Genomic DNA, 21,897 nt, shown 5'->3' on the forward strand with positions numbered 1-21,897 from the left:
TTAGAAACATCAATCAAGCAGAACATAGCAAACTCCAAGACCAATAAACACAGACCAAGGCTCCCAACCAATCAGGATGAAAAAAACACCATTCTAACAAAGCATGAGGCTAGCACCAAATTTAAAACAGAAACAGCTGCAAAAACCTGACACACACATGATGAAGACAGATCCAATACATGAGCCTGATGATGGCAGATGAGATTCTGCCGAAACGTTGCTACAGTTTTAAAAGCACAACTATCATGACCTGGGAAAATTCCCGAACAAAGCTGAATAATATATAAAAATATATATATATATATATATATATATATATTTTCTATATATTCACATATATATATATATATATATTTGACACACACACACAACTGATATATACACACATATATACACACATATATACACACATACACACACACACAGTACATACACACATATATATATATATATATATAATATATATATATATATATATATATATATATATATATAATTATCACACACACACACACACACATACATACATATACATACATACATTGTGTGTGTGTATCTATGCCTATATATATATATACATATTTTGTGTATGTGTGTGTGCATATAAAACATAATTAATAGGTTCATAATTGTTGCATTCTCCTAGAATATTTCTCCCATCATATTCCACCCATCAGAAAATCGAAGTATTTTTAATTTCAAATCTAGACTTGAAAGAGACTGTAATAAGTGTAGTAAATTAATCTCACTAAATATTAATTTAAAATGGAAATTATTCATGCTTAGACAACTTCCCAGGAAGAAGATTCTTAGCAACTGACTAATAATTACAATTATAATTTTTGATCAATGTATGTTTTTTCAGTTGTGGTTGAATCTGTGTTTCTTTCAAAACAGTTGGGAAACAAACAGAGACCAGGCAAAGAACAAGTTTGTATTGCCTTATATGGCCCTTCTGGCACACATATGTGCACACCTATCTGTATCCTATTTTTCCTCAACAGAGAAAGAAGGCGGCAAAATACTTGCCTTGCACAATATAATATTTCTGCTAATGTTGGTGTCATGGCCAAAATCTCCCCCATTTATCATGCCTTTCTATTCTTGGAGAAACTGCCGATTTCTGCTGTATGAAGGGAAAGATCAGGATAAGCAGTCTGCAACCTTTATCTAATAAACACTCAAATTTAGATAACAATGATAAATCTATTGTAAGCAAGTTCAGGAAGAACATAAGTCGGTTCAACTGCATCTTCCAACTAATATCTTTTGGTGCCAAAGAAGTTTCTCTGTATTAGTAAAGAAATATCATTGAAAGGATGAGCCATTGGATCAAGGGATGTCTAGTTGTACTATATTAAAAAACCTGTATCACATGGTCTCCCTCGCTAAATTCTGAACATTGGTTATGATTTGTAAGCTCTTCAAAAGTAAAGCATCCTCCCTCTATTACATTGCTATTAGATACCTTTCTAAGGCTCTTTTACTATTTAAGTTATAATAGAAGTTTACTGAATAAAGGGCTTTCAAAATTTTGTATTTTGGCTGTGTAATCTTGAAAGAATGTTTTCCTGGTACTTGCCTTAATGACATTTTAGGATCAAGTGCATTTTTAAAATTTTTCTCCATCTTTTAGTTAGCCTGTATTTTCTCTGTTGATTATCTTAGCTAGCATGCTCCTTAACACTGCAAGTTATTTAAGATTGATCATATCACTGATGGCTTGATGCACCCAAATTGGAGAAAATAGTAGCTTTCCTGCCTGCCTCCCGAAAAAAAATCAGGCTCATCTAGCTTCTCTCTCTCCCTCCCTCTCCTTCTCTCTCTCTCTCTTTCCTACTTTGTTAACGGATCTTCATGATAATCTGATACTGAGCCATGGTTCTATTCAGCAAGTCAATGGAAAAATAATTTGTAAATGAAGGAGAAAAGGGGAAATAAAAGGAATCCCATAGTTGTCCTTAAATGAAGTTAGTGCTGTGTGGATATTACGTTTATTATTAGCTTGGATAAGCTTTCTATTTCATTTGTTTTTCCTTTGGATTTCCAGTCTTGTGCCAGGGAATCTGTTGAGGTTTAGGCAGAAAAAGCATTTTATTCTGAGCCCAAAACATCTGAAATAGATATTCTGAGCTTAGAATATTTTATACATGCATAATATCTGTACAGTTAGAAAAATCTATGCTTACAGTGATGCTGGACTCTGCAGGAAAAATCTTATAGCCTGATAGCATTTTGGAAAATACTGCTGGGTGGGGCTGTTTTTTAGTGAAGAGACCTGCACTAATTTAAGCACACAGAGTGTTTTTGTTGTTGCTGGTGTTGAGACCAATGGGCATGGTGTTACGCAAAACTTGAATAGAACATTCTTCACTTTTGCTGTTGAATTAATATTTTTGAACATTTTCTGCCAATTTGTGTAGGTTTCTAAATGTCACTAAGTATGATTCTAAGCAGCATTTGTAAATTTAATCCAAGTCTTTCTCTACGGAAACTAAAACAAGGACCAGCATGTGTGAAACAAATATATCACCACATGGATTATTCATTGAATTTTTAACATAATCATCTTGAGCCTCATGACTACATTATTTGTTGAAGTTTCAAGTATCCTGAGAAGATATCAAATTCCAGATTCAACTACTCTTAAGTGGATTGTCCTATACATGGTCCAGAAACCATAGTTGCCTCCTGAGTTATTCTATCTATTATTTATTCTATCTGTAGGTCATTTTGCATGGTAAAAGACAAGGTAGTAGTTCTAATAATGAGTACTACCTCTCTAGGCACTCTTCAAGTGAAAAGTGTGAATATTTCTTGAAACAGTATTATGAGGCTACTAGTGATAAGTACCATATATATATATATATATATATATATAATATTATATATATATAAAATAAAATATTGATTATTGAGAATTTGAAAGTAGACAAGAATTACAAGTTTTTAACCCAAATATAGTGGCTTTAAAAATATCTCTGCGTGTGCGTGTGTGTGTGTGTGCGTGTATGTATGTGTGCACGCACGTGCATTCATATGCATATGTTATATGTGTTAAATCTGCAATAGTTCAAAGGTTTTTCTCAGGTAAATAAATTAAAATTCCCCTTAAAATTAAGATTTTGAAATATACTCTTGCATCTTTCTTTTTTTCCCCAACTAAATCATTAAATAACTTTTTATCAACAAAGTGATTCTACCAGGAAAAGGTTGAACACAAAGAACCAAATATAAGGGCCAATAATTAAAAAAAGAAATAATATTTGTGCATTCCTAATAGAAGAAGCTATAACAGGTTTTCAAATATTTAGCAATTCTGTTTGAATCTTCAGTAAAATACTTAACTGATTAGTCAAAATAATTATATTTAAGGCTGCTAGATGTTCAGTATTTGTGGGAAGGTTTTACATATGTGTATGAAATTATGAATAAGTAACCACTATACTTCAGTGCTATTTTATTATTGTGGTAATATTCTTACACTTCTAGTTGCATTAATCTTACCATGAACATTCCATTCTTTCTCTTGATCAAAATAATTTTGGAATCCATTTTATTTCATTTATAACATTTCTACAGATTTTCATTCATAATGCATAGCAGTTATGCAGGTTTCAAATTCTAAACACCTAGAGCTCTGACCAATAGGGAAAAGAAACACCAGATGCTTAACTGTTACACCTGAAAAAACACCTGGGATAATTATTGAGAAAAATAGGATATTTCTTGGACCATGAGGATACAAGCTCTTAAGGACTGGAGAAAGCTGCTATTAATGGGCATTTCATGTGTAACTATATACAGGACTCCAATAAAAATACTTATTGAAATTTCTCCTGAATGTTAGCTTTAAGTGCCACAAAACTGTTGCTTTCAATGCAATAAACCAATATAGATATCATTAATATCTTTATTTTTTAAGCTTTTATTTTTATTATATGATGTATATTTAAAATGGAAGTATGATACAACGATCCAAGTCCTTTGAAGCATGTTCATATTGTTAGCCCTATTTTTTTTTAAAAAAAACTTCCTTTTGCAGGTAAATATGCAGAAGATATCTTTGGAGAACTTTTCAATGAGGCACATAGTTTTTCTTTCCGAGTGAATTCCTTACAAGAACGTGTGGATCGTTTATCTGTCAGTGTTACACAACTTGATCCAAAGGAAGAAGAGCGTGAGTTTTACAAGAATAGTAGATGTGTTACTTTATGGTTTGTACCAGATGTGGTTATCATTTGAAAATATTGGTCCTGAAGACATTTTTATCTATTATTTCTAGTTAGCAGATGTTGCACTATAAATCTAAAGCAAACCAGTATAAACAGCCTTTAAAATATGCCATTGAGAACATAAAATACATGATTGAGAACATGTATACGCTGTTTTCGGTATCCCACTGAATAATCTGTGTTCTGAGAGATCAAATTTCAGTTAGCTGTGTTTGAGAGCAGATTTCAAGTGAAATTTGCCATAAAGCAGTTGCCATACTGATACATGCCATAGCTGAGAGTCTTGCACAGGGCTAACAAATACTGATTTGTAAAAACTCATCAGGTTGTTAATTGATTAGATGAAGATGAAGAAACTGAAATTTGATCCAAAAATATAAGTGGTGGTTCTCTGTTTCATAAAACTAGTTTCACAAAACTAAAAAACTAGTTTCACAAAACTAGTTGAATATGAATATATTTGTTCCATAAAATTATGTTCATGACTTGGATATAATCCTTGAACTGGTAGTGGTATTTAGGAAACCCTGGGATCAGCTTTGACTTGATAGCCACTGTGGCCCTATTCCTGGAAAAAACAGTTTTGTTACATTTTTGAAGCTTATCAATAGAAAGGTAGATAGATCCTCTGTATACTGCTCTGGGCTCCTTCAGGACAAAGCACAATATAAAGATAGCAGTAATTGTAATGCAATAGAAAATCATAAGTCAGTGGTATTAGTGAGTAATATACTAATAATATACTAGTGAATTGTGGTAATGAAGAACCAGTGACAAAGTTTATGAAAAACTATGACACTTTGAAAGAATGTAGTCTTGTTGAAATGATAGACTTTCTGAAAGGCAGAGGAGGAGAAGTAGTAGTAGTAGTAGTAATGTAGGAGCTGCTTGAATATAGGGAGTCACCTTACAATTGGGATTGGGAGTGCTACCAAAAATTGGTATGGTCATAAAGCAAAAATCACACAACTGCACTGACTTAAAATGGAAAACTTGGCACCCCCTTGTGTTCATTAATTGAGAATCACAGGTAAGTAAGTGAATATTCACCCAAATCCAAGCCATTTTGAGGTCTGTCCCTCCCAGCTCTAAGCCCAAGTAAGTGTGTCATCTTACCCCAGCCCAGTCCCAATAGCCTTCACCACCCTGCACTTTGAGATCCCTGCTCTGCTGTCTCATCTCACCTTTGCTACCATATTCTTGCTCCTGCTGCTGAAATTTACCCACTCTGGTTACCAGTATGGGGCTTTGAGCAGCCAAAAAAACAAAAAAAATGCACAAAGCAGCTTAAAGGAGCCACAAAATGCCAAAACCCCTTTGTGCCATGTTTCTGGACCCTATGAGGCTAGTTTTGCATGGCAAAAGCTAAAAATAAAAAAGCACAAAGCAGCCCCTTTAAAGTGTTACTATGGAGAGAAAATTTGGAGATAGATGCCCATAGATGTTATTTGGCGATTGCAGAGGAAAGACAGGATATTAAAATATAAAATAATTTTATGTTATATTTTATATATTTATATATTTTAAAATAATGTTTTAAAAATTATTTTACTCTATTTTTCAAAAAAGTGTAGGAGGCATAAATCATACTTAGATTAAGCTATTGGCATAATTGCAGCAGGAAACTATGGGAACTTGGAATTGAAAGTTAATCGGTAGAGCTTAATACTCCAGATATTTAAACACTTTAAGGTAGTTTCTGCAAATGTGTTTTTAAAATTTTTGCTTTGGTTTATCTGAAATCACTGATCTGGTTACTCAAAAGCATACCAGTGAAATTTCAGCTATTTCATAAAAAAAGAAAGAATTTAAGGAAATTTTCCCCTGAGTTTTATAAATTTTATCCATCCTGAACATGGAAAAAAGGTTGAAAAAAATGAAACAAATTAGCATGATTACTCTTATCATTTTAATTATAATTGCAATCATTTTAATTACAAAAAAACCACTTACAGTATTTTTCAGTATTAATGTGCCAAGATTTCCAATACCAAACTTACATAACTTCATTCAAAACCAGGACCATTTTAATTCATCTTCTCTCTTAGAAATGTATGGACTTTCTCAATTAAGAGTTTTAGAATCAATAAATTCAGAGATGGAAAGCATTAGAAATATTTAATCCTACCAGCTATCATAGCATTTCCACTATGATATTCTTTTGAATATGTTGAACTATAACTTCTGACATACCTATATGGTCTGCTTAGGGGACACTAGTTTATAGAACCCCCGTTTATTAGTTCCCATCAGTTAAATCCAAGTGTCCACCACAAAATTGCTTTCACAAAAATTGATCAGTTTAATTCCGTTCCATGAAACATGCAGTTATAGATTAATGCACACATTACTCATTAATTTCAATTAAATAAATTATGGGCAACAGAAATGTATGTTCAGTTTTGTTAACTACCTGAATTTATAGTCAATATTAGATGTAAGCCACATCCAAGAAACAAGAGCATGATTGATAAATTACCTTGTAACGCATATATGCTTTTTCCCATTATATTATTCTTTTGTTGCATGTAGTTAATTATTCATTTGGAAGATTTCTTCCATTAGAAAAATGTACGCCATTATAAAGAATCAATTCTGATCAGCTTTGAGGAAACAATTTGGGAAAAATCATTGATGCCAGTAGTCTAAATTATATGTTAAACTTTAACAACATGTTGCATAAAAATAATAAAGTAGTGACAGCTACTCAGCCAATTCAGAACCACATTCAAAGAATCCGTAGCAGCTTATTCTATCATTGTTAAGCTGTTAATTTCCAATTTCACATTGCTCACATACTTTTGTCATAGCAATTTTAGTTCTAATTTCAGAATTATCATTGCCTTACTTCTGCTAGGTATATTGAGCACAGAATCCTCCACTTTTTTTTTCCTGTTCAATCTTGTCCAATTCTCAGAGAGCATGGACAAGTTTTTACAGTTTTCTTGGCAAGGGTTTTCAGTAATGGTTTGCGTTTGCCTCCTTCCTAGGGCTGAGAAGACAGTGACTGGCCCAAGGTAGCTTTGTGCTGATTTCTAGTATAATGCCTTACACCAGACTGGCTTTTTTCTTCCACTTTACAGAGTTATAATTGTCATTGTAGTTGACTATGTAGAAGCATTCAAAGCATTGCTCTGAAAAGCATATTGTTGTGAGCTTAACATTCTTTTCCTTGAACCATTAAAGGAGACAGATCTACCTAAAGGAGGGGTCCCCAAATTTGGCAACTTTAAGACTTAGCATAGCTGGCATAGCTTCCAAAGTATGTGGCTATTTCAATGCTTCAATACTGAATATAGAGATTAATAACACACTAACTATGTAAATAATTATCTTTTCTCTAGTTTCACTGCAAGATATAACAATGAGAAAAGCTTTCCGAAGTTCCACAACTCAAGATCAACAGCTCTTTGACCGCAAGAGTCTTCCAATCCCTTTGCAGGAGACTTATGATACCTGTGAACAGCCACCACCACTCAACATCCTTACTCCTTACAGGTTATCATTTCAAAAATCTATACCCTATGTATTTATTATTTACTTGGATAATAATTTTCAAAAATCTGTAACTGAATTCAAGGATTTCATTTGAGATCCCAATTCTTTTTCATCAAAAGTCTCACAACTAATTCTATGCAACTTAAATTTCACATATTATTAGAGCAACTGATAATTTTAAGACTACATAATTGACTATCCAGATTACCTGCCATATATTTGTTTGATTGTTCATCATGATTATATTCTTTTATAATACATAGGCAAATGATTTATATTTATTCCTGTCCTAGCTAATCCTGTACTGCCAATGTCTAGGGGACTCCCCCCAGTTCTTTGTGTCTTACTGTGAAATGCTAAGGATTTAATTTGGAACTTTCTACAAGGAAAGCATGTACAGCAAGCTGTAATGTACAACATCTTATCATGCTTAAACTTGTACTAGAGGTTGGATTAAAGTCTTTGATTGATTGATTGATTTTTATCCTGCCTTTATTACTTTATAAATAACTCAAGACAGCAAACATACCTAATACTCCTTTCTCCTGTTTTCCTCACAACAACAATTCTGTGAGGTGAGCTGGACAGAGAAATTGACTGGTCCAAAGTCATCCAGCCAATGAGCATCTGCTGAGTGCATTTTCCTCATTATGAAGCATGTTGTTCCATTCTCAAATGGTAACTTTTATCAACCCATATGATTAGAACTTTGCAACCAAAATCACCTTTCAAACAAATTATTTAAATCATTAATTTCTATTAAGTTCACCTTTTCCTTATATTTTTCATATATGATTTTATATATTAATGGATTGTTAAATCAGTGCATAAAATTCTGCAATGAACTTAGCAGTCAAGCTCCTTTTCAAAATCTACAAAATAAATAATAGAATTTAAATGGGCATTACATAATGAATTTTACATGGCCTTTAAATATTTAGACATATGATGAAATAATTGCCACGATTTGTGTATTCAATAATTTAAAATTTGGGTTCACTTGTTATTGTCCTCAGATATGGTTAACTATTGAATTAACATAATCTAATTTTTTTGTCAGAAAGGTTTTTATTTTTTAATTATTTAAATACATCTTTGCGAGAACAGTGTGGTTTAGGTGTTTTACATTTTAAATCAATCATGTCCATAATCACAAATACAACTTTCCAGGATCACTTCATTGTCTATTATCATTTTTTCATCTTTATATTGTCATAAATTACTTTGTATCAGTCTCTTTATTTTAATTCATTGTCTATCTTCCTTTGTCATATATTTTACATATGAACAATTTAATCATATCATTTCATTAGCCATTCAAAATTTTCATCTTAATTTATAGTTATTCCTTCTCTAACTTCCTATTCTTCGTTTAGTGATGAGGGGGTTATAATCTCTGATGTTATCATTCAATTTGTATTTAATAACATTGTACGATGTTGCTTTGTCTTTAGAGATGATGGAAAAGAGGGTTTAAAATTTTACACAAATCCTTCATATTTCTTTGATCTATGGAAAGAAAAGATGTTACAAGATACAGAAGATAAAAGAAAGGAAAAGAGAAAACAGAAGGTAAAAGATACTGCTTTTGACCAACAACATAATGAAACAAAAGTAGCCCCATTAAAGGCAGCCATTAAAATCATATAGTTTCCTAAACATAGTAACACTTATTTGAATAATAAATTAAGAACTGGCAAAAGTAGTAGAAATGCCTTCCGGAAAATCAAAGTTTCATATAAAAAATGGAAAGATATGCACAATAGATAAAAAGGAATCTTTATTCCATCAGTTCAGGCCTATGATATATTTTCTTCTCTCTTGACTCTCAGGTAGAAGTTTTGTTTCCTGTATGACAAATTCTATAATGGGAAATAGAATGGATTCTTATGTCCCTGCTATTTTGGCTTGTAAAGGATTATCCCTGTTGCTATCAGAGTTAGCATAGCGATTAAAACATATTTTTATAATCATGAGAAAAGTCTTTCTGCAAAGTAGTAAAAATAAATATTGATAGCCTATGAATGCTTGTATATAGAGATACTGACCCTTTTGGAAGAGAATAAATTATCTTCCTTAGCTTTAGGTTATCTCTTCCTATTTACTCTCAAGTGGCATATCCAAGTCTAGATTGCTTATAAGGCACTTATAATGGAAATAGATAGTAAAAAGCAAAAGGTATTGTAACATTTGCAACATATTTTATGCAGTTAGAAATTCATAAAAACAAAAGAGTTTTCACTTAAACTCCTATCCCTATCCTTCACCTGACTGTGCTACAGGGAAAGCATAGGAAAATCTCCTTAATGGAATATTTGTGTCATTGTAATGATGGCCAAGTCAAAACTATTGAACACATTATCTTCTACTGTAATTATTACCAAGACATTTGTACTACATTTATGTACCCATTACTTTTACGACTACCAGCATGTTCAGATCAATTTTACATCCATTTATTGCTTCCAGAAAACAGCTGTTATTGCTTTCAAACTGTAAGTTCCATGTGACAGGATATAAAATATGGCAGGACCCTTAGCTAGGAGATGTTAATTGATAAAAGTATTTAATATACATAAAGTGCCTTCAAAAAGTATTCAGACCCTCTTCACTTTTGCCAATTTTGTTATTCAGCAGCCTACAGTTGTTGAAATTCATTTTCCCCTCATTAATCTATATTCAGCACCTCATAATGACAAAGTGAAAATGTGATTTTAGAAATGTCTGTCAATGTATTAAAAATAAACTGAAATATTACATTGGCATAAGTATTCAGACCCTTTGCAACAACACTTGAAATTTAGTTCAGGTGCCTCCATGAATGGAGCAAAATACAGGGATATTCTCAATGAATACCTGGTGTTCCACAGCACTCAGGACTTCAGACTGGACCAAAGGTTCACTTTCCAACATGACAACAATCCTAAGCACTCAGCCAAGATAATACAGGAGTGGCTTAGCGACAACTCTCTGAATGTCCTAGAGTGGCCCAGCCAGAGCTCTGACTTCAACTCCATTGAATTTATCTGAAGGGACCTGAAAATAACTGTCCATTGACAGTCACATCCAACCTGACTGAGCTTGAGAGGATTTGCAAGGAAGAAAAAAACCCAATCCAGGTGTGCCAAGCTTGTCACATCATACCCCAAAAAGACTTGAGGTTGTAATTGCTGCCAAAGGTGCTTAAACACTGAGTGAAGGATCTGAATAGTTATGCCAATGTGATATTTCAGTTTTTTCTTTATAGAATAGAATTCTTCATTGGCCAAGTGTGATTGGACACACAAAGAATTTGTCTTTGGAGCATATGCTCTCAGTGTACACAAAAAGAAAAGATACATTCATCAAGAATCATAAGGTACAACACTTAATGGTAGTCATAGGGTACATATAAGCAATCAAATCATACTAGGAAACAATATAAATCATAAGGATACAAGGAACAAAGTTACAATCATACAGTCATAAGTGGGTGGAGATGGGTGATAGGAATGATGAGAAGATCGTAATAATAATGCTGACTTAGTAAATAGTTTAACAGTGTTGAGGGAATTATTTGTTTAGCAGAGTGATGGTGTTTGGGAAAAAACTCCTTGTTCTGGTGTGCAGTGCTCTATAGCATCGTTTTGAAGGTAGGAGTTGAAACAATTTATGTCCAGGATGTGAGGGGTCTGTAAATATTTTCACAGCCCTCTTTTTGACTCGTGCAGTATACAGGACCACAATGGAAGGCAGGTTGGTAGTAATTGTTTTTTCTGTAGTTCTAATTATCCTCTGTGTCTGTCCTTTTGGGTTGCAGAACCAAGCCAGACAGTTATAGAGGTGCAGATGATAGACTCAATAATTCCTCTGTAGAACTGTATCAGCAGCTCCTTGGGCAGTTTAAGCTTTCTGAGTTGGCGCAGAAAGAACATTCTTTGTTGTGCTTTTTTGATGACATTTTTGATGTTAGGTGTCTATCTTAGGTCTTGAATATGATAGACCTAGAAATTTGAAGGTCTCTATTGTGGATACTGTGTTGTCTAGTATTGTAAGAGATGGTAGTATGGGAGGGTTTCTCCTAAAGTCTACCTCCATTTCTATGGTTTTGAGTGTGTTCAGTTCCAGATTGTTCCAGTCATACCACGAGGCTAGTTGTTCAACTTCCCATCTGTATGCAGATTCATCGTTGTCTCAAATGAGACCAATCACTATTGTATCATCTGCAAACTTCAGTATTTTAACAGATGGATCATTTCAGATGCAGTCATTGGTATAGAGAGGAGAGAAGAGAAGTGGAGAGAGCACACAGCCTTCTGGGGGCTGTGCTAATTGTACAGGTATCTGATACGATTCTGCTTAGCTTCACCTACTGCTCCCTGTCTGTTAGGAAGCTTATGATCCACTTACAAGTGTGTTCAGGTACCACTACCTAGTTTAGTTTAGTTAGAAGAATGTCTGGAATTATAGTATTGAATGCTGAACTGAAGTCTAAAAGAAGATCCTTGCGTAGGTCTTTGGAGATCAAGATATTGTAGGATGTAGTGCAGAGCCGTATTACCAGCATCATCTATCGATCTGTTTGCTCGGTATGCAAATTTCAGGGGATCTAGCAACGGATCCATGATGGTTTTCAGGAGGAACAGCACTAGCCTTTCGAAGGTTTTCATAACTACAGATGTTAGAGCAATTGGTTTGTAGTCATTCAGTTCCTTGATGGAGGGCTTCTTCAGCACTGGGATAATAGTAGAGTGTTTGAACAAGAAGGAACATAGCACATCTCTAGTGATTTATTGAAGATTTGGGTGAAGATTGGGGCCAGTTGGTCAGCACAGGCTTTTTTAAGCAAGAAGGAGTTACCTTGTCTGGGCCTGGTGCTTTTCCTGGCTTTTGTCTGTGAAATAGATCTTGCGCTTCCTTTTCTGTGATCACCAGGGGTTTTGAACCCAATAGGATGGGGTCAGTTGAAGGAGGTTTAGCTGTTGTTGGTGTAACTGAGATGGGGTCAGTGGTAGGAGGCTTGGGTGTTGTTGGTGTGTCTGAGATGGGGGTTGTGGAGATAGGTGGCTGTAGTTTCCTTTCAAACCTGCAGTAAAACACATTCAGGTCATCTGCTAGTTGTTGATTTCCTTCAGCCTAGGAAGGTGGTTTGCTGTAACTGGTGATGTTTTTAAGAGTTTTCCAAATGTTTGTTGGTTCATTTATTGAGAACTGATTCCTTAACTTTTCAGAGTAGCTTCTTTTTGCTGCTCTGATCTCCCTTATTAATACGTTTCTGGCCTGATATTTTTATATAATGTATAAAAATATATAAATGTCTATAAATTTTAATAAAGTTATAGACATTTCTAAACTTCTGTTTTCACTTTATCATGGGATACTGAATGTACATTAATGAGAAAAAAAGGAATTTCAGTAACTCTAGAATCAGGCTGCAGCATAATAAAATTGACAAAAGTGAAGATTCTGAATGTCCTGTATTTTCATTTTAGTGGCTTGTTAATATTCAGTTTTCGTAGAAATGCATAATATTTTGATTTGATGAGGTTTTTTATCTTAGGGAATTTTAGGTTATGTAAATTTATAAATTTATACTTTCTAGCTTTTTATATTTTATTCTCGTAGGCATTTAATAAGGCATAAACCTTATAGCATCTTCTAGATCTTAAACTCATTAGTTCATACTTTTTAGTTATAGTCAGTATATGTATATTCAGTGTTTTATAGTAAATATAATATGAGAGATTGTCTCTATATTATGCACAATAATTCAATGATTACTGAATTGTATTGTTTATTACTTACATCTTATATTGCTGAATGAATGACAAAATTGTGAAGGCATTATCACTGACAGTCTAGTTTAAATGTTATATCCTTGTTGTAATGAAAAGAAAATGGATGCTTCTGGAGGATTCTGTTATGTGCTGAGCAGAACTCTTTCAGTCTCAGGTTTTCTATTTTTTTTTTTAATAGCAGAAGAACCTCGATCGTCCTCATGAACCAGAAAAAGTGCCACGGGCTCCTCATGACAGGCGCAGAGAATGGCAGAAATTAGCCCAGGGACCAGAACTCGCGGATGACGATGCCAGCCTTTTACATAAGCATATTGAAATTGCTAATGGTCCTGCCTCCCATTTTGAGACCAGGTTTGTTTGGGTTTTTTTAAACTTAGAGTTTGATCCTAGCCCATTATATTGTTTGTATGAATTTCAAGTTAGCTGTCATCTGTACGTTCTATAATTAGGAGTAATTTTCTAGAAGGGTCCATAATTTGACATTGCCGTGATAGATCATTGCTGTCTGTCATGCCACCTTATATTCATGACTGGACTTGCAGTCTTCCTTCCCATATTCTCCAGGGAGAGCTTTTGAATACTTTACTCTCCAGACAAACCCCTCTTGTTCTTATATGTGGATGTGTGTATAATAGCAGTGGTGATGATGGTTTGCTATTTGCTTTGGAGTTAGCAAAACGGAATTTAAAATTTCTGTTCCTGCATTCAGTGCACATCTTCAGTGTTCACAGTTTGTGACAGTTACAAAACAATGTGTTAGGTGTGTATATTTCTTTGTCATGTGTTAAGTTGCCATGTTGGCCATCTAATCACTAACGGTTTGATACCGTCTTCCTTCATAAGTATTGAAATAGTGGGCTAATTTTTCTTTCGAGAGAAATATTTTTTCTTGTAATGGCAGTGAAATCAGAGACTAAAATGAATTTAACATATGTGCATGGGATTTATTTCTGTTCAGACCGCAGGCATATGTGGAACACATGGATGGACCCTATTCTCTTTCTGCATTACCGTACAGCCAAATGAATGAACTTCTTAACAGGGCAGAAGAGCGTGTTTTAGTAAGACCCCATGAACCTCCCCCACCTCCCCCAATGCATGGAGGAGGAGATGTGAAACCCATTCCACCCTGTGTTAGGTAAGAAGCACTTAAAATGAACAGCCAGAGAGCCTTGGTAATAGCTGACACTGATATAAGTTGTAGGTAAAAAATAAAGAAGTAAGAAAGAAAGAAAACTTTACAGGAACAAAAATCCATGAAATACCTATTCCTTGTTTGATAAGTCTTGAGTACTTTGATGCTCTTTAATATGCTTTGTTCTTAGAGGTTTTCCTATGCATTTACTCAGTAAATTTATTGCCATTATTCATGAGCCAGTTCAACACCTATAGTCATCGAAACAAAAGTAATAAAATCATATAAAACCTCTAGAAAGTGACATATTCAGCTTAAAACTAAAAAGAGGAGGAAAAAAAACCTGAAATTCACCTGCATGTAGTCCTTGTTGAGCTACAACGTACTGCCTCATATAGGAACTTTTGACGATTGGTGGTGAAAAAGTAACTTTGTGACCAATTTTTGCATATATGTCCTCTGCAAGTGTGTAAGCAAAGGAAAGCTGAATCAAGATTGTAAGCACAATCACATTTTCATTTAGGGACACTTCATATCACAGCCAAGTTGCCAGTTCCTATTGTCACTAAACAAGGACTACCTGCAGAGTATATCATAGTAATTGGAACAATTCGCTACCATCGTGTAAATCCCTTTCATTAGGTTATCCCGCCAAAGAAAAGACGTACCTACTAGAATTGTGTGGTGATCCAGATTCTAAAGGTAAAAGTGGTTTGGTCCACACATAGGTAGCAGACTTCAATTATCAGCATCTCCTTAAATTAGAGTCACCTTTTTCTGGGATTGCTCAGTTGTTGCCCAAGTCAAGGAAAAATGGCAGCCTTTTTAAACAATTGCTGGGGAGTGACATGTCCATGTGTCCTTTTATTTTTCAAATTTAAATTGTTAGATAGCCCTGATGGCATACCAACTGAAAATATAGATTGTTACTAACCAGTAACCTGTGTTAGGCATAGTCAAGGCATCAGACTAAGATAGAGATGATCTAGATTTAACACTATCCCCAATCATGAAATTGACTGGCTGACTTTGAGCCATCACTATCAGCTTTTGGGAAAATATAGAGGAAAGGGTACCATGTACATTTTCTTCAGTTCCTGGAGGAAAGATGTTATTATATAAAGTTAGCAATAAACAAATAAAAAAGATCGCTTGATCTCCAGTGATAATGATGTCTCTAGGAACACGTCAAACCCTAGGCAATTATTTTAAAAATGCAAGAAAAAGGACCAATATTTTTGGCCCCATCTCTGGGAGGAAGCTCTTGAGGCTTACAAAAATAATGTTGGGCGGCTGTTTTTTACACATGCTGTAAAATCTACAGAACTCCACTCCAAATTCTACTTCACTCTGAAGTGCAGAGACTGACCATAAGAAGGAAGGACAGTGTTTCACACTCCTTTTGTGGAGTACTCTCAAAAAAGAAGCTTGCCTCTCTTGTAATAATTTATTCTTAATGCTGGGCATTCATCATCTGGGCTCTTAAACATTTTAATACATTTTATCATCATGTTAAGCAATGCATTGTCAGTTATTTAATTATTGTAACAAAATAATTTGACAGATTTGTCTTTTTAGTGCTATGTTATAATAGTTATACTGATTAAACTCTAGTTTCATTTACATGTGTTTTTCTTTATTCTATATTGCCAACCATTAAGTGACAACTCAGGAAAAAATTACAAATAAATATATCATTTATTTTTAAATTAGCAGTATAACTATTTGTAATACAATTTCAAAAATAAAATGGTAAACGAAGTATTAGATATGGAAACCCTGGGAACTGGCTCAAGTAAGACCGATTGCACATTCAAAATATTTGCATGTTCTGAAATTATTATTGATATTTAGAATGTGACTACAACTAATTTCTCTTCTTCTAATTGAACTTATTTTCAGTATTTTTTTATCCCAGCTCTACTGCAGCTTTGACAGAAAATCGCCCTCAATCACCTGCTGCTGGCAGAACTCAAGTCTTTGTGAGTCCCACTCCTCCCCCGCCTCCTCCCCCTCTTCCGTCTGCTCTATCTACTTCTTCATTAAGATCTGCAATGACTTCCACACCTCCCCCTCCAGTGCCACCCCCTCCCCCTCCTCCCACCACTGCTTTACAACCTCCAGCTGTCCCTCCACCCCCTGCACCACTACAGATTGCTCCCGGAGTTCTTCATCCAGCTCCACCTCCCATAGCACCTCCCTTAGTGCAGCCCTCTCCTCCCATCACTAGAATTGCCCAAGTCTGTGAACCCGTTCCAGTTCCGCCAAGTGAAATTCAAGGACTCCCTCCACCGCCTCCTCCTCCTCCACTGCCCCCTCCTGGTGTTCGTCCCTCATCACCAGTTTCTACTCTTTCTCACCCGCCCAGCTCTACTGTCCCAGGCCCTCACCTTCCCATAATGCCTCCATCCCCATCCCAAGTCACTCCTGTTCCTGAACCCAAACGGCACCCATCAACACTACCCGTCATCAGTGATGCCAGAAGTGTCCTCCTTGAAGCAATACGAAAAGGTACTAGATATCTGGATGAAACAAATATTCTTTTTGCAGATTTAATGTTTTTTTAAAAGTATGCATACTCAGCATGTCATCTTAAGCAAATTGCTATATGGATTTAAGAAAAAAAACCTTCACTTGATGTTAGATAGTCATTTATCCTTGGATGGAGTTTATAACTACATAAATGTTAGCTAAAATGGTTTCCACACAGTACAGTGTTGAGAACATAACCTGTGAAAGTGTCCCACAAGTGTATTTTATAGTATTAAGTTATAACAACAACAAAAATCAGTATATGATGGATGCATGTTCTAACATACCAAACAGCTGCTCTCTGATTTTTCTTTCTGTTGTTCACAAGTTGTTGTTTTTTTTAAATTAAAGCCATATTACTGTGCTTTGGTTGAAATCATTAGCACAAGTAACAGAAGAGCTTAATTTTTATTAATTTAAATAATTGGGAAATAAAAAGCAGACAACTAAATAAAAGTATATTCTGATTTCTGCTTTAGACTATTTGAAATTCAGGAGCCTTGGTCAGAAGTGGTTTATTCCGATAAACATGGTATATTCTTGGTTTTGAAAGAACCAGAAAGTTCGAGCGTTCTAAGGCTGCAATTTATACAGCATTTTTTCCAGTAAATTTTACAGTAAAGAAGTGACTATTTATCAAAGAAGCTACTGAAATATATTTTCTTATTAAATTTCTATAATAATAATCTATATCCGTTACACCACTTCACTGTAATTTGCTTCCCATGTTATTGTGAATTCACTTTTAATGAATTCACTTTTAAATCAGCAGCTGCCAGACCTTGGAACATTTTGTATATCAACAATTTACATTAATAAAATTGGTGTATTATTAATATAAAGTATGGATATTCTACTTTAAAATTTATGAAGAAAGGTTATTACTGAATAATCTTATTTTTTGTAATTGCATTTTTATATTCATTCATTTTTGTCCTTAATTAAAGAATAACTTAATAAATTCCCTAATTTCCCCTCCTTTCTTTATTAAAGTAGCTTGTACGTCCCAAACAAGATGCCTAATGGTATAAGGTACACAACATAGCACCTGAGGCTGGTTCTCTCTCCAACTTGATGCTTCGCTCAGTTGGATCTGATTATTTTTATTCTTTCCATTTAAAATAAATAAATAGATTTTGGAAGCTAGCATGTTGCAAAACACAGTACCAGCCTCAGGCATTTCTGCACTAACAGTACCTCTGTGGCACCTTTGAGGCAAACTCAGAAAATAAAATATTAAGGGGCTGAAACTCAGCATTCTCTTTGAGAGTGTGCCCAGCAACTCAGAAAAACAGGAATAGTTGAAGTGTTTAGAGAACATCCTAAGAAGCTAAAAGGATAATAGAGAACAACTGTACCCAATTTTCTTCTAGCAAATGCTTTGTGATCATCCATACCAACCCTGACAGGCTTTTTTTTTAAAGATATGATGTCAAAATTACACATAAGTCTGCTAAGACAAGGCAATAAGTTGGGGACCCCTTAGATAACAGGTGGTTTTGGTCACCCGCAAGTGACTGGATAATATGTAAAAAAAATTGACAGCCTAAAAAAAGATATTTATTTCCAAGAATGCTTTTGAGGACTGTACTGTCCAGAGGCATTTATAGAAAAATGACTGTATTGATCGCTCAGTTGTTCGGAAGTTGCCATCTTTGTCTTTTTTGTTATTAGCAAAAAAGAGAAAGGTAAGGTGAAGTAATAGTCTTATATAATAATAATAATAATCTTGGTAAACTAGAGAAATGATGGGATCAATTTTTACAAGTTTGCCTCCTAGTAAATATGTGTTTTATGACTGAGATTATCTCATTGGTGGTCATTTGTTGAAAGTGCCTATGATGTATTCTCGGACTTCTGAGTTGTACTACCTGGATCAGAGGTAGTATTCAGCAAGTTCTGACCAGTTCTGGAGAACCGGTAGCAGAAATTTTTAGTAGTTCAGAGTACTGGCAAATACCACCTCTAACTGGAGATTTTACAGTATCCTTCCCCTGCCACGCCCACAGAACTGGTAGTAAAAAAATTTGAATCCTACCACTGACCTGAACCAGAAAATTAATAGGTACTCCTAAGGAAGTGATAAAAGTGCATGCTATTAATTAAAGATTCTTATGGAAAACAAATTAGTCCATGTTGCTATGCCTAATATAGATGGCTTGCAAAATACATGTTGGTTATTTATAATTTTTTGGTGATATTCTAGGTATTCAGTTGCGTAAGGTTGAAGAACAACGTGAACAAGAAGCTAAACATGAGCGTGTTGAAAATGACGTTGCCACCATTTTGTCTCGCCGCATTGCTGTGGAATATAGTGATTCAGAAGATGATTCAGAATTTGATGAAGTTGACTGGTTGGAGTAAAACGATTATATGCTACAAAACTGAATGCCTAGTGTCCATTGTGGTGCTTGTTCTTTGAAAATGTTTGGTCATTCCTAGTGTTTTTGTATTTTCTTTATATAATCTATGTTTTTCTATTTTTTATTTCAAAAAATGTTGGCACATCTTTGGAACTAAATGTTTTACAGTGAAGACAGTTCTTTAAAAAGAGCGTCATTTTGCTCCAGTAGACCATTAAGTATTAAGCATGGGCAGCTGTTGATAGAGTAGCAGACTACATTTTCTGGCATTTAACTGTGCACTTTGTGAATTTTAAGTTATGAAGGCAATTAAGTCTGAAGTTTCAAGGGCAACTGCATGTACTAATAAGCTTTATTATATTACATTGCTAATGCTGAAAAACTTGGAAAAAGGGGTGTTCATCCATCTGGCACTGCAATCCCAACATTTCAATGGACCTGGAATATGAGATGAACTTGAAGGATTTACACCCTTGTAACCACTGCCTTGATTACATCTGTACAGGACTTGTAGTTTTAGCAGCACTGGAATACTGAAAAAGAAGGGAATACGGATCTTGGGGGAATTTTATTGTTGTTGTTTTATTAAAAAATGATGGCCTTATTTGAATGCTTTGGCGATTTTATTCCTTTTTACCTGTTGTAATATTTTCCCTACTTAAAATTTTTGATTTTTCTCCCCTTGTGAAACCATCGGACTTAAGTCATTCTGTGTAATTTATGTAACTGTTAAAAATAACCGTTCAGTTTTAAATAAATGGTTTGTTTTTAATGTTCCTGGTTGTTGCTTTTTGACATAGAATAACTCAGAACATTCAAGACTTTATTGAATGTTAAATAATAATGTCTAAACTTTGCAGTGATTTTATATGTGTGGAAAACATTTTAACTCTGAAGAATTCTAACAGGTTACATATTTTTCTTGGCTATGTAGGATACATCAGGAACATTTTTGGCCTTAAAATACACATGCAGTTGATGATGGTTGGGGGACCATGTATACAGACACTTGCCTCTTCTGCATAGAGTACACTGGAGAAGCAAAATCAAAATGGCTTCTTCTTTTCTATAGGTAGCTGAATCTGATTTTTACCCTATGACTATTTTCATAGACAGAGAGGCAGTTTGGCGTAATAGTCAATGTAACAGGCTAGAAACTGGGATATCATGAGTTCTAGTCTTGCCTTAGACATAAAGTCCACTGGATAATATTGGCTAGTCATTCTCTTTCCACCCTCAGTAGCAAACAAAAGTAATCTACTTCATGCCAAGAAACTACAGGGACTTGTTCAGGAAGTTAACAGGAGTACATGCTGGCACAAAGGAGCCAAAAAAGAAAAGAAAAAAAAATAGTTTTCATAACTTAAAGCTTTGTGATATATCTAATGTTGCATACCACATCCACATACAAATGCAAATGCAAAGACCAGTTTTTATGTTAGTCCATCATCATAGTCCATCATTCTTGTCACCATGATTTATAACAAACATCTAGGAAATGATCAAAATTATTAAATGAAAGGGACAGAATTTCTTACTGCATTCCATTCTCCCCACCATCAACATTGATACAGATTATTTTGAGATGACTTTCCTTGCATTCCATCTTTAACACAATTGAATTATTGACAGCCCACCAAATAGCTGCTTGCTGAACTGTGAAGAATCCAGTTAAAGTGTGGTGGTCTCCTTGCACAGCCTATTCCCCAGCATAATTAAAGCAGTGACCATTAAAGGGACATGGAAAACAATGTTCAAAGCTATAGAGAAGAATCCACAAACCACAGATTGCAGATTTCTGTTATACACTAACGATTCAACCTCAGCAACAATAAGATGTGTGGGCTTCCAACTCCGAGAATTCCTCTTACTAACTATAGACTAAAGAAGGATGGGAAATCTGTGAATTATATCTGGTGTTGGATTCCAAACATTGCTTACCATCTGTCCCAAACATCACAACCAATGAAAGCAATAGTATATCAACCTTAGGAGATGCATTGTATCAGATACCTCAGGAGAAGCCTACACTCTTTGCAGCAAATAATATTAGTGTTAAATCTCTTCAAGATTCCAGACATCTTTCATACTGAAAAAAAATTAGTTCATATTTTAAATGCGTGTGTACATGTTCAGTTTAATATTAGTGTATATATAAATAATGTCCCTCAAAAGCCTACATGTAATCTGCCTTTACTGTTCTTTTTGCTTGCAGGGGAGCTGTAGTCGTTTTGAATATAGTAAATCAATACTAGTAAGTTAATAAGTATGCATTATATAAGTACTGTTGCTGAAAAAATAACATTCAGGGAGATGTTTTTAATTGGTTTTGCTCTCATGCAATTGACTGATTTCAG

General features: G+C 34.6%; 1 protein-coding gene across 4 annotated transcripts in view; it reads left to right on the top strand.

Moving 5' to 3' along the window:
* Positions 1–20,312, top strand: part of WASF1 (WASP family member 1) — a 63,764-nt gene extending 43,452 nt beyond the window's left edge. For 3 of the 4 annotated variants that reach the window (XM_087913172.1, XM_087913187.1, XM_087913180.1), the window contains exons 3-9: positions 4,046–4,180; positions 7,580–7,733; positions 9,188–9,305; positions 13,689–13,861; positions 14,469–14,648; positions 16,564–17,156; positions 19,384–20,312. In XM_087913172.1, the coding sequence (XP_087769298.1) occupies positions 4,046–4,180; positions 7,580–7,733; positions 9,188–9,305; positions 13,689–13,861; positions 14,469–14,648; positions 16,564–17,156; positions 19,384–19,541 (1,511 nt within the window). In that variant the 3' untranslated portion in view covers positions 19,542–20,312. The remainder of the gene's footprint in view (positions 1–4,045; positions 4,181–7,579; positions 7,734–9,187; positions 9,306–13,688; positions 13,862–14,468; positions 14,649–16,563; positions 17,157–19,383) is intronic. The other variant, XM_087913197.1, reaches the window with a different exon arrangement.
* Positions 20,313–21,897: the final 1,585 nt, after the last annotated feature.

Source organism: Pseudonaja textilis, chromosome 1, assembly GCF_049901715.1.
Source record: "Pseudonaja textilis isolate UNSWEBS1 chromosome 1, rPseTex1.2, whole genome shotgun sequence".
Lineage (NCBI taxonomy): Eukaryota > Metazoa > Chordata > Lepidosauria > Squamata > Elapidae > Pseudonaja > Pseudonaja textilis.